This window comes from Zootoca vivipara, chromosome 11 (genome assembly GCF_965207765.1).
Source record: "Zootoca vivipara chromosome 11, rZooViv2.hap1.1, whole genome shotgun sequence".
NCBI lineage: Eukaryota > Metazoa > Chordata > Lepidosauria > Squamata > Lacertidae > Zootoca > Zootoca vivipara.
Window position 1 is genome coordinate 10,059,602 of NC_142594.1, and position 13,370 is coordinate 10,072,971.

The 13,370-nt window shown below is 42.0% G+C and overlaps 1 protein-coding gene and 1 long non-coding RNA gene across 2 annotated transcripts in view; both read right to left on the minus strand.

Annotated features, from left to right (window-relative positions):
- Positions 1-13,370, minus strand: part of LOC148684201 (uncharacterized) — a 380,707-nt gene that overhangs the window by 71,431 nt on the left and 295,906 nt on the right. The window lies entirely within an intron of this gene.
- Positions 8,012-9,235, minus strand: LOC118091869 (C-C chemokine receptor type 4). Its single transcript, XM_088653657.1, has one exon. The coding sequence runs from the start codon at positions 9,223-9,225 to the stop codon at positions 8,149-8,151; it is 1,077 nt and encodes a 358-aa protein (XP_088509783.1). The 5' UTR covers positions 9,226-9,235; the 3' UTR covers positions 8,012-8,148.

Below are 13,370 nucleotides of genomic sequence, written 5' to 3' on the forward strand. Positions count from 1 at the left end.
TGCACTTTTAAGAAGCCTAAAGCTATTTCTGTTATTCCCTGCTATGCAGAGTTTATTTTCCAGTAACAGAGATGGAAATACCAAGTCCCAGAAAAGCAGTCGCTTAAATCAGTTAAGATTCCACATACACCTTCCACACCAGCTAGGGTAATGTTATCAACCCCAGACAATTGCTATAATTGACAAAGGAAGCAACTACAGAATTCCTTTTTCCTCCCTCTTCCCTGGATATAGAATGGAAGGAAAACCGAGTATCTTTGCTGACTTTGATTCTCACTGTGTGTCCAGAATCCTGATGGGCAGAATCACTTTTGTGAGTCGAGGACCCGCCACCCGCGTATGGTTAAATAAGACACAAAGACACATTATTTTAGGTTAATGGGCAAAATAAGGCCACAACTTTATTGGTTACATTATGTGAGTGGTATTGGCTTAGGCATTGGATAAAACAATCAATTTGTGACTCCACCCTGCTCAGCGGGGAGTCACTTGAGGGTTAACAACCAGTGGGAGGAGCTGTTGATGAAAATACAACCGGAAGCTTCCCCTGGTGTCATTGGGGGTCGTGCCATGGCCCTAGCCACCAGCAGGGCATCAGACAGGATCCACGACCGCTGGATCCCTTTAACGGAATTCCCAAAAGAGGAGGGATAGGTGATGGCCACAGCCTATCCTCCCACACAGTACACACATTCCAATGCCTAACTGCCAATACCAGAAAGTTGTGACAAATTGCTACGAGGTAGGCGAAAAACCAAGAGGCTGGTGCCAATTTGCCAAATGGATAAAAATTCCTACCAGGCCCCTGGTCCATAGCAAGGTCAAAAACATATCAAAGATGACCTAAAGGGGAGGGTGGGCGCGAGATCCGAACTGAGCAACTGGCTAGAATATTGCTTGCATGAACCTAACCCTTTCTACTCAGAAGTAAATCCTATTTAATTCAGTGTGGTTTACTCCTAGATAGGTGGGGAGTAGGATTGCAAGTCCTAATCAGGTTCCTCAGTTATTGTAGCAGCTGTAGACAAACTTGTGAGGCTGGCAACTCATGCGTACATCCCCACCCCCGTATTTGAATACTGCACAGAGAAAAGTTCCATTTTCAGTGAAGCAGGGTGGGTTCACTATAACCCTAGAATAACCTTATTTGTCTGATGGCACATTTGCTACACAGAGCTGGAAATCCATTATCTTGGTCAGCATTAGAGTAGTCCTCAGCACTGGAGCAGTACATTCCATAAATACTACCATGTGGTACTTTTTTTAAAATAATAATCTCGCCACAAAGAGTTTCATGTACAACCATTCTGTGTTGCACCGTTAGCTTCTTTGTGGAACTGCAGAAAAGAAAAGAAATCAGTGGGATAGAGGGACATTAGTAACACTACCAGTGCTGTTTTTCTAGAAAAAGAGGTGCCAGAACTCACAGTGAACGCCTCCCTTGTTCTCTTACTTATAATGCCAGTGGCACCCATCTGAGAGGTGCCAGAACCGAGTTCCAGTGAGTTCCAACTGGGGAAAAAAAGCCCAGGTAGATTTCATTTTACGCCAGTTTTACACACGTGATCACAGCTTTATGTGGATTGCAGGAAAAAATTAAAAGGGGGCAGGAAAGCAGGGGAAACCCATAAGAAGGACTGTCTGAGATCTTGTGAGGAACCCTTGTGCCATGTTCCCAGAGCCTGGCAAGCAAAGCAAGGGCCTTTGGAGTGAATTTAGAGGGGAAATTTATCAAACCTCTGGCACTTTTCTCAAAAAAAGAATGGAAGAAGCGTAAATGGTAGGGATCATTTTTTTCAAAATCAAGATGGAAAGCCATGGCAAATACAAATGGGATCAGAAGATACGGAACTAGTGCAAATTAATGAATGCATAACAAGAAAAGAACTATGGAATAGTGAGTCGGTGCATGATCATGACAGGGAGACTGTTCTATGGACAAAGATGGAAAGATTTATTACTGTTCATTATGGAGGAATGGTTGTCGAAGTTATTGGAGGCAAAGTTGATATGTACAACAACAACAACAACAACAACAACCACTCATAGTTGTCATGTACTGTCAATGTTAAACAGCATGGAAGATAAAACACTGGGGCACCCCATACTGAAGGCTCTTGAGGGCCGGATAACACCCCTCAGGCACAGTCCCTCTGAAGACGATCATCCAAGTTGGACTGGAACTATGGCTAAGCTGTACTGTCAGCACCCAACTTGTACAGATACTCCAGAAGAATACAATGGTCAATGGTACTGGAAGCCATTGGGAGAACAAGGAAAATTAATAGGGACACACATCTCCTGTCTCTCTCAAGAAGGCCACCATATAGGCAGTTTCCATGTCAAAGCCAAGCCTAAAGCGTGAAATGGATCTAGAAAATCAGTTTCATCCAAGGAAGACTGGAGCTGACCTATGACCACACACTCAAGAACTTTGCCCAAGTACTAGTCATTAAAAACCTTGCTTCTACTAGGTTCATGAGACATGTACAAGGAATCCTACTCCTGACACCACCGTGGAAATGATTTATTGGTAGGGTACAAAATGTTGCTTCCTCCCAAACCAGCTATATGTTAATTCAATAACAGGAAGGTTTCTCTGAAAGCTGCTTGTAATGGTTGAGTGTTGCCAATATCTGTTTATCGTTGTTAATGATATGAGCATACAACAAATCCTACAGCAAAACTGGCCCTATGTGTTATTTTAAATAAACAAGCTCTGAGTAGTGTTCATTGACTTTCCCCAGTACACAGACATTACAATGAAGTTTTACTGAACACGAGTACACATTGATTCATGGCAACTGAAAGTACATGATTTTAATTTAGCTTCCTAGCCCATCTGTATCAAATTTCAAATAATGAAAATCAGGCATAGGCAAACCAGTGGTCAGGGATGATGGGAATTGTAGTCCCAAACATCTGGAGGGCCAGAGTTTGCCTATGCCTGATGAAAATAAACTCCAGGTTGTATAACATACAAAATGCTTAGATTATAAACCCAACATTTCAGCAAGATTGAAACGCTATCCCAAAAGGGGATGCCCCCCCCCCAGAAGTCATTCCTTCTTCCTTCCACTAGTCTAGACAAACCAGACAACCTCCCCTACTTCCTAAACTGTAACCTGAATTACTCAGACAGCCCGCTTTTACAGTAAATGTTTGATGGCTGTTTCTTCTCTGACTCAAAACACGTCTTTGACTAGCAAGGTGTTGCCTGCTCTCGAAGAAACCAAATAAATGCTACTGGTTGTTAGTATAATTGGGCTGATGTATTTCTCGAATAATGTTAGTGTGTCTAGCTCTGTCTATCTTACATTGGTAAGACCACAAGTGATGTCGGTTGAGATAATGTCAGGATGCTGTCGACGGTTCCCGACAGGTTGCCCAGGAAAGTATAAAGACAAGGGAATGTTCCTTACTGTTTTTTCTTATTTCAAACTCACAGAGAGAGACTATAGAACCCAGTCTCTTGGATAATAGTGTTGTCCCGAGGGAATTTCCACCCCGTCTCTCCCACTTCCTCATTCATCATTCTCATCACCTTCTCCTCGGGTGCCACTAAGTGCCCTCGCCTTCAAGCTCTTTGCTCTCCGACTTTTAAGGCTCGCCAGGTTCTGGGAGATGGAGGGTCTGGGATGCTTTTTAATGGCAACGTGTCAGCCAGGTATTGTTCTGGCTCTCCCATGATTTCCCAACTTTCCCCCTCATCTGTCTCTGAGCTGTGACTTCCCGCAAACCCCTGTTGCAAATCTACACTGTCTTCCTCTTCCTCTTCCCTGGAAGGGTCAGGATGGGGAGGTGGTCTCTACCATTCCTCCTTCTCTATGCAGTCCCTGACATCATCTCCCTCTCCAGCATCCTCCTCCTCTGCCCAGATACTCTTGTTAAAAAGATTTAATACATGGGATAGCACAACTATTATAGCCCTTCATATTTACTTCCTTAACTGATTTTCCTTTGCATTGCATGGTACTAACTAGTATGCGGGTGGTGCTGTGGTCTAAACCAGTGGTCCTCAACCTTGGGCCTCCAGATGTTTTGAGACTACAATTCCCATCATCCCTGACCACTGGTCCTGTTAGCTAGGGATCATGGGAGTTGTAGGCCAAAACATCTGGAGGCCCAAGGTTGAGGACCACTGGTCTAAACCACTGAGCCTCATGGGCTTGCCAATTAGAAGATTTGAATCTCCACAATGGCGTGAGCTCCCGTTGCTCTGTCCCAGCTCCTGCCAACCTAGCAGTTCAAAAGCATGCCAGTGCAAGTAGATAAATAGGTACAGCTGCCACAGGAAGGTAAAAGGTGTTTCCATGCGCTCTGGTTTCCATCATGGCCCTCCATTGTTCAAGAAGCGGTTTGGTCATGCTGGCCACATGACCCAGAAAGCTGTCTATGGAGAAACACTGGCTCCCTTGGCCTGAAAAGCGAGATGAGCACTGCAATCCCATAGTCGCCTTTGACTGGATTTGAACCACCGACCTTCTGATTGGCAAGCCCAAGAGGCTCAGTGGTTTAGACCACAGCACCACCCACGTCCAAGGTATTGAATGTTATACCCATCAAGAAGCTAAAAACATTAGGGTTTGGAGAAAAAAGAAGAAGGTAAATATAGGATGCCTATGTATGAGGAGTTGCAGTCAGTATTCTTTATTTTTTGTACAAAAGTTTTAGTACAAGTCAGTTATTTATAATTTTGTTTAAAAAATTCTTAAACTTGTAGCTTATTTTTACATCAGATGTTAGGAACTGTTGGCCTTCCAGATATTGCTAAACTACAGTTCCCATCTGCCCCAGAAAGCATGACCAAGGGCATGAGTTGGTGGGAGTCCAACAACATCTGGAGGACCAAAGGTTCCTCACACATTCTACATGGGGTTATCAGTGGTTTTATTATACAAGAGTAGTGGTAGGCCCGAGTAACGCGGGTGGCGCTGTTGGTTAAACCACAGAGCCTAAGGCTTGCCGATCAGAAGGTTGGCAGTTTGATTCCCCGCGACGGGGTGAGCTCCTGTTGCTCGGTCCCTGCTCCTGCCCACCTAGCAGTTTGAAAGCATGTCAAAGTGCAAGTTGATAAATAGGTACCGCTCCGGCAGGAAGGTAAACGGCTTTTCCGTGTGCTGCTCTGGTTTGCCATAAGCAGCTTAGTCATGCTGGCCACATGACCTGGAAGCTGTACGCCAGCTCCCTTGGCCAATAGAGCGAGATGAGCGCCGCAACCCCAGAGTCGGTCACAACTGGACCTAATGGTCAGGGGTCCCTTTACCTTTACTGCTAGGCTCATACCTCCTTAGCTTCAGCATTTCATCAACATCAGTTGCTCTCAGCCCACTCACCCAATCCCTTTCCTTCTCAAGAAACAAAATACAATGCCAGTCATTTAGTTCAAGGTGTTTGTAATTCATTTCCCATTATTCTTGCGCAAAGTCTGGACAAATTCATCCATAAATCTAACTTTTCCAAGGCGTTTACTTAAGAATGATGGCAGTTATAAGTAGACAGAAACACAAATGTTTGTTCATTCAACTTATACTTTTCTTATGTTATCAGTTCATAGGTTAAAATAAACATTTCTGTTGAAGGACAGGAGTGCTGGCTATGAGGAAATCACTAAATATGTTTAGCTGTTTATTTTTATTTTTTTAACTGAACACAAAACAATCAACATTTCTTATTTCGGTTTCTGAAGAGGCAATCTGGGTGGTGATGGAGGAAGAGAAAGATCAACTATGCCTTCAAGAAAGTCTTCGTGCGCAGAGACAAACTGTGTCCATAGAGAGAGGATCTTGTACCAATTTTTAAGGTTATTTCTATGGACTTGTCCACACCGAAGCAAAATGTGGATTTCCAGTGGCCTATCTCCTCACTAATATAGGGGTGTCCTCATGACATATCCCCATTCCAGTGTTATCCCAGACCTTGTCCCCTTTAAATGGAGGGTTTCCTAATCCATGGCAAGGACAATGCCTCTTTGAAACATATGTTCGTACAGTGTTCTATGCTTAAGTTTTGGAAGAAAGTGCTGAACTGTGTAACTATGACTATGCAGAAAAAGTTAAATCTTTCAGCGGAGAATATCTTATTGAACTACTGTACTTTTCCGTGTATAAGATGAGGGGTTTTTATTCAAAAATAATGTTTAAAAACGGGGGTCGTCTTATACATGGATAGTGCATAGGGGGACTGCTGATTGGTTGAAGCCGTGAGCAGGAGCTTGTCAGTGGTGATTTGGTGGGTGATTGGTTGCTGCGGCAAGGGCTGCTGTGGATTGGCTGTTGCTGTGGTAATTGGGTGCGTGATTGGTTGCTGTGGCAAGGGCTGCTGTGGATTGGCTGCCGCTGTGTCAGTTGGGCAATGTAATTTCCAGCTGCTGTTGGCTTTGGCAACACGAGCGATTGTCAGCGTTTGTCAGTCGGGTTAGTGATTTTCGGCATTCCCCCATGTTCTGAAATTTGAGTCCCTCAAAATCTTATACATGGGGACATCATACACAGAAAAATACGGTATAAACCTGCAGTGCGAAAATTATCAACGGGACAACGGAAATGGATTTTCCATGCCCTAATGGTGGCCAAGAGATTGATATTGAGGATTTGGAAAAAATAAAGGTATGATACCCTTCAGTCAATGAACTGACGATATGACATCACTCGCAATTCATGAATGGATATTTGGAATGAGCTTATACAAAATGTAGTAGGCTCTTAACATTTACATAAGCACTAGGACAATAACACTATACCAATTTACACAAGAATGTATGGGAATGTCTCTCATATATATAGAGAGAGACTGAGAGCACATATTTTCACTTTTATATCTGTTGTTGTTGTTCCTTGCACTTTTCCTTCTTTTTTCTCTGTATCACTTTATTTCTTTTAATTGAAATAACTTCAATAAAATATAAGGGTTTTTTTTTAAAAATCCTTTGAAAGTCCAAAATGGCCAACACACCCACCCACACCGAGGGGGACGGGTCAGGGACAACAGGGGAGGACATCATGTAGATGGCCATATATTAATAGGGAGACAGTCTAACCTGGAAACAGCGGCAATACCTAGTGAGTCCTATGTTCCTACGGACTTGCATTTAATCACATACCTATGCAAAATAATGCAGTTCATATTTTAGGCAGTTGAGAGGTATGAATAAGTGGACAAATAACATGGGCAAATAAAATAACTTTAGATTCTACAGCCAGACCTGAGATACAGAGCAGATCACATTTAAAAGTATTATAGCTAATAACATAATAATAATAAAAACACACCACCTGTTACAATGTACAATCTCAGAATTGCCTTACAGCTTAACATGACTCTAACAGGTGGCGTGTTGTGGGTTTTTTTAAAAAAAGAATAAACTGTGAGTTGGTTTAAAGCGATCTTCTCACTGAAGGAGGTGGGTGGAAGCCTAAAAAGGACTCGGGAAGTAGATCTCATGTGATGACTTCAAAAGAAACTCATAAGATGATGAAAAGGGATGCCAGAGAAATGTGATTCAGTTTGCATTCAAAGGCGAGCTTGAAGAATTTACACTTTCCGAAACGATATGTCAACTGAAACACCACCATCTCTTGAAATTTGCCCTTTTCTGAATTTTGCAACACGGTTCCCCAGCTAAGTAGGTGCATAAAAATGCATATACTAGGGTGGAGTCTTCATATAAGTCCATATCATAGTGAAAATAACATCCAAAAGCACTTTATCTTAGCAGGAAATGCTTTGCAAAATGTGTATATTAGGGGAAATTGAATTCAACAATTGGGTGTTGGGGAAAATCCACGCCAAAATCCTGATGAATTTTAATGAGTACTTTCTTCCAAAGCGTTTCTCATACTATTGTGGAAACCTGGAGAAACAGACTTGAGATAGGAAAAACAATAAACTGATATTGAGAAATTTGCCTATCCCTAATGATCAGGTGCTTAAGTTGACTGCAGAGCTCAAATGGAGTAAACTGAGAATTCTTGTTCCCAAGATGTCTTCCTCCTTTTTTCTTTTTCATGTCCAAAGCTTTACAATTAGGCTGTGCTTATCTGTCATCACACAGCCTCTGGGTTCTGGCAAAGCAAACTCACAATTGTTCTGATACCTGAGATAGCATCACATTTTGGCCTGATCTCACACGAGACAACCTCAGGCTTTTCAGAGGGCCTCTTCATCACTTGTGGACTGAGTGTAGATTGAGCCTGATGACTCGGAGATGAATGTATCGGGGCGCCCACAAGATTTGCAAAATATTTTCGAAAAGACACACTTCTTAAAGAACAATCTGATGTACCTCTTGAACTTCTGTCCCATGAAGAAGTAGATGACAGGATTGAGACAGCAATGGAAAAATGCTAGAGTTTGAGTCACCTGAGCTGCGTAGTCCAAGTTTTTGCTGGTCAGGCATTCTTCCAAAACGCCCACTTCAGCCAAACATTGTAGGAATTGTACAATGCTATAAGGGGTCCAAAACACAAAAAACACAATCATAACAGCAAAGATCATCTTTACAGCCTTCTTCTTCTTTTCATTTCTGCAGTGGAGCAAGGTCATGACTATCCTTGTGTAGCAAAATAACATGACGATGAATGGCACCAGAAGGCCTAAAATGTTGATCTCCAAGGAGGTGAAAAGGTTCCAAGTATTGTCGTTCCTAGGGTATTCTGCTCTGCACATGGTGTAGTTATAGTAGCTAACGGACTTGCTAAATATCAGCTCTGGAACAGATGCCGTTATGGCCACTACCCACACAACAACACTGGCAAGGCTGCCATAGCTGACGGTTCTTGCTTTCAAGGCAAACACGACATGAACAACGGCGAGATACCGGTCGATGCTCATGAGCATGATGAAGAAGATCCCACTGAAAAATCCAATCTTGTACACCCAAGAGACAAATTTACACAAGCCGTCTCCAAACACCCAATTGTCGGCCACATAGTACGACCAGAAGGGAAGAGCAAAGACGAAAAGAAGGTCGGAGATGGCAAGGTTGAGCAGGTAGATATCCGTCATGCTTCTGAGCCTCTTGTATTTGAACAGGACCAAGACAACGAGGGCGTTCCCTGCCAAGCCAAGCAGGAACACCAGGGAGAAAAACGTGGGAAGGAACCAGGACTCAAAATGCCTCACTTCATTTTTGCTGCATGGTTCAGGATCATACTCGTAGCTATCAAAGGTGGAAAATGATGCGTCCCACCCTGTAGCAGCCAGTGCTTCGTCAGTAGAGGTCATTTTCTTTTTGGAACCTAAACAGAAGGATGAAGTGAGTCAAAATGCAAGGTTTCCCCCCCTACCCAGGGTAACGTACAGCACAACCCTTGTCTATTCAGAAATATAACCTTATTGACTACAATGGGGTTTACTGCTAGATAAATGGGATTATGGCCACAGTCATAAATTGCAATCATGTGCACACCTATCTGAGAGGTAGTCCCATGGAAAATGGAATTTACTTCTGAATAAACTTCCTAAAGATTGCACTAGTAATGATTGTTTTGAGCAAAGATTTAAAAAATAGAATGAGAATTCAGGAGTGAGAAACCTACAGCTCCACAGAGAGCTGATTGCTGGGGATTGCTAAGGATTCCTAAAAAAGAATTTATATTTTTTTAATATGTCTTTAAATAAAACAATAGCAACTTGGCAATAGATAAATGTCTTTTTGTGCAATGGCCAGTTTTTGACCAAAGAAGGACTAAGAATCTTGGCTTATCTTTCTTAAGATTATGCTTCTCATTGCTTTATAGGTTTGGCAATTGTTTTCAGCAACTTTTAACCTCTTTCACAAATATCTAGAGCATAACTCTTTCTAGTGCTGAATCTTACTATCAATGGCTAACCCACACAAGACTGCTTCCAACTGCTCCTACTTGGAGCTTGTTTCAAGGCTTGCAATTTTGTTTTGAAGGGTTCTGCTGGACAGAGAAACAGTCTGATGTCTGTCATTAATTCACCTTGCTGTACTCATAGTTTTTTTTTACCACCAAGCACTATATACATTCTATGAAATAAAGAAATAAAGCTAAGAACAGGTGGAAATACCCAACGAAACCAGTAAGGGCATGGTCCCAGCATTGACCTCTTCATATTACCATATGGTAAGGATGTCAACGGGTCAGATAAAGGATTTCTCCAGAGCCTTTAGCAGAAGGTTGACATGTAGAAATCTACAGATCAAAACTTTTAATGGCACGGAGATCGACATTATCGCATACTAATATTCTAAGCATGTCAACTTGCTACCACAGGTGCAGTTCAGAAACCAGAAGCAAAAGCCTGATAATCTGTGCCTGATAATCCCCTCCTTGTGAAAAGGATGCCATGTGCACCCACTGCCAAATCCAGGGTTTGTGGGTGTTTGGAAAACGCTGTTTTTCCCCCAGAAGCTAAAACTGCTATGCATGACAATAATGCACATGACCAGGTGAGTACAAATGGTTCATCAGAGGTTACAGCTACCATGTGCAGATTTTTTCCAAATGCTTTTTGTGTGTGGATACTCACTTATCGCCCACTTATCAAGTGAGTAGACAACTTCTTTTTCCTTGCATGCACACTTTTATTTTATGAACTAAGAGGACTAATGCACATAGAAATAAAGTAGATGTTAACCTTGAGGAAGTGAGTCTGTAAAGGAGCTTTGCTATGCTGAACTGTGTATCTGAAATGGATGTAATTCTCAGATTTGTCCATTTACCCTGTGCACACTTACATATGAATCAGGCTGCAATTAGGGATAGAAAAATCCGCCACTTTTAGTATTCTCAGTTTCTCATTTCTCTACATTTTTAAGCAATTAGCTTTAAAAAATGGCCATGAAAGTTCACCCACCTATGGGTTTGAATTTCTCCTACTTTAATAAACCTTTGTATATGCAATTTTGACTAATGTGCACATTTGTACAAGCAGTTTTTGCTAATCTAACACATTTTTATACACACCTGCCCCACATATAGGCATGTAAACCTTGCATTGCGAAATTCAGATAAGTGTGGCGTTTGAGGGATAGCCCTTCTTTCAGTTCGCATATTGTTTTGGAAAGCGCAGATTTGGCAGATTTGACTTTAAAGGCATCCCGAATCAAATTCATATGCTCTCCCTAGCTGCATTCCTTGACATGCCTACCTGGAGAAATAAGTCTGACTGATCTCCGTAGGACTTACTTCTCAGTCGACATGCATTGGATGGCACTGAAAACCCCCATATTTCCAAAGGAACATGAATAGGATCAGGCCGCAAACAAAAAAATTAAGATCCATTTACACACATTTCAGTTAATACAATTACAGCATAAATATCCCTTAAGTATTTTTACATTTGCAAGCTTCCCTTGCTCCATCACACATTATTATATACAATTATGTGTGTGTCATTCTTTTAAGTAATTAAATAATACAGCAGCATAAAAATCTGCAGTCATCTTATTACAGCAATGGTCAAAGTACATATAAGGCATATTTTACACATACCTTTTTTGCCTTTCTTAGATGCTAAGAAGTGTCTTGCCTGAGGGTGACGTACCTTCTGTTCTCTAAGGAAGTGGTGTACTTAGTGAGATAAACAGAAGTCAGCGAATGAGGAAGTATAGTGGCATGGAATGATCCACGTAATTGCTTCTGGTTCTTATGAAGATAAAATTATAATCTGACCTTTTAAAATTAGTCGTCATAGGAAGCATCGTCACCCACCTCTCAGCTTGCTTCCTCAAGCCCTTTAGCACTGCGGAGGCGCTGCTTTTCTGAAATTGGCAGGAGGTGGAATGAAAACAGTGGGTCAATAGGCTGCACCTGTCCTGTGCCATGAGTCTTGTTGCCTAACGTTTTCTTCTAGCATATATTCAGAAATAGTTGAATTGAGCAAATGAAAATAGTTCACAGCCTTCACCGTACTCCTTTGGGTGCCTACTGAAAACATTTTTGTTTAGACAACCCTATCCAGACATGTAGCATGTTTCAATCCATTTTTAGTTTATGGATGATTTTATCATGGGTTGTTTTTTAAAATGATTTTTACAGATGATTTCATTCTTTAGTTCTCTCTGAGGGTTTGTTAGTTGGTTTGTTTTACAAATGAATTACTAGTTAGAGCCGTTAATTTCCATCGGTTGCCTTTATGTGCTGTGATCATCAAAATAATAACGATGAAGAGCATGACAAAACACTTATTCAACAACACGGTGTTTTATTGTCTAATGACGATAATGATGGAACAACAAAAGCATTCAGCAAAGCACACAGACCGCTGTCCTAACCGCAGTACTACAATGATTATTGATTATGATATTGGTGGAAACATCTCCAGAGGAAATGGGGAATTGAGAAAGAGGCTGCAATTCTAACCCTGCCACTTCAATGATGATGATATTGTTAAAAAATATCTTTCAAAGGAAACAGGGAATATCGCAACTAAAATTATCTCTCCTCCCACCCCAAGTATTCTGACATAAGGGGTGGTATTCAATGCTACTTCCACTCAGAGTAGATCCTTTATGTCAACAGTGGCATACTGGCATAGTGTGGGGGAGCCCACAGGTAAGGTTGCCCTGGGCGTGAAATTGTTAGGGGCACAAAACTTCAACACCCCTTAATAAGCTGTGTGATTCAGTTGCTGGGCTCCATTCAAAACAACTTCAACATACGAATCAGGCAACAGAGCGACTCTTCTTTTCTTATCTCTGCAGCTGCGATCTCCTGGGCGACATGGACATTGTTAAGCATGCGTTCTCGGTCCGATAACCTCACTCACAGCCCTCCATGCGGCCCCAGGAGCTGGCAACACATGCTACGTCACTGGACATAAATAGCCATGAAGTATGGCATCCCAATCAAGGGAAAATATAGTTCCTCTCTATTCTGCTTTGGTCAGACCACACCTGGAATACTGTGTCCAATTCTGGGCACCACAATTTAAGAAGGATGTTGACAAGCTGGAATGTGTGCAGAGGAGGGAAACCAAGACAATTTAGAGTTTGGAAAACAAGCCTTATGAGGAACGGTTGAAGGAGCTGGGTATGTTTAGCCTGGAAAAGATGAGACCAAGAGGAGATATGATAGCCATCTTCAAATATCTGAAGGGCTGTCACAGGGAAGATGGAGCAAGCTTGTTTTCTCCTGCTCCGGAGGGTAGGACCTGAACCAATGAATTCAAGTTACAAAAAAGATTCTGACTAACCATCAGGAATAATTTTATGGCAGTAAGAGCTGTTTGACAGTGGAATGGACTCTCTTGGGACTCTCCTTCATTGGAAGTTTTTAAGCATAGCTTGGATGGCCACCTATCATGTATGATCTGGTTGAGATTCCTGCATTGCAGGGGGTTGGACTAGATGACCCTTGGGCTCTCTTCCAACTCTGCAATTCTATGATTCTCATAGGTTC

Excerpts from the sequence above, each read along its gene's own strand:
- LOC118091869 (XM_088653657.1), bottom strand. The coding sequence starts at position 9,225 with ATGACCTCTACTGACGAAGCACTGGCTGCTACAGGGTGGGACGCATCA.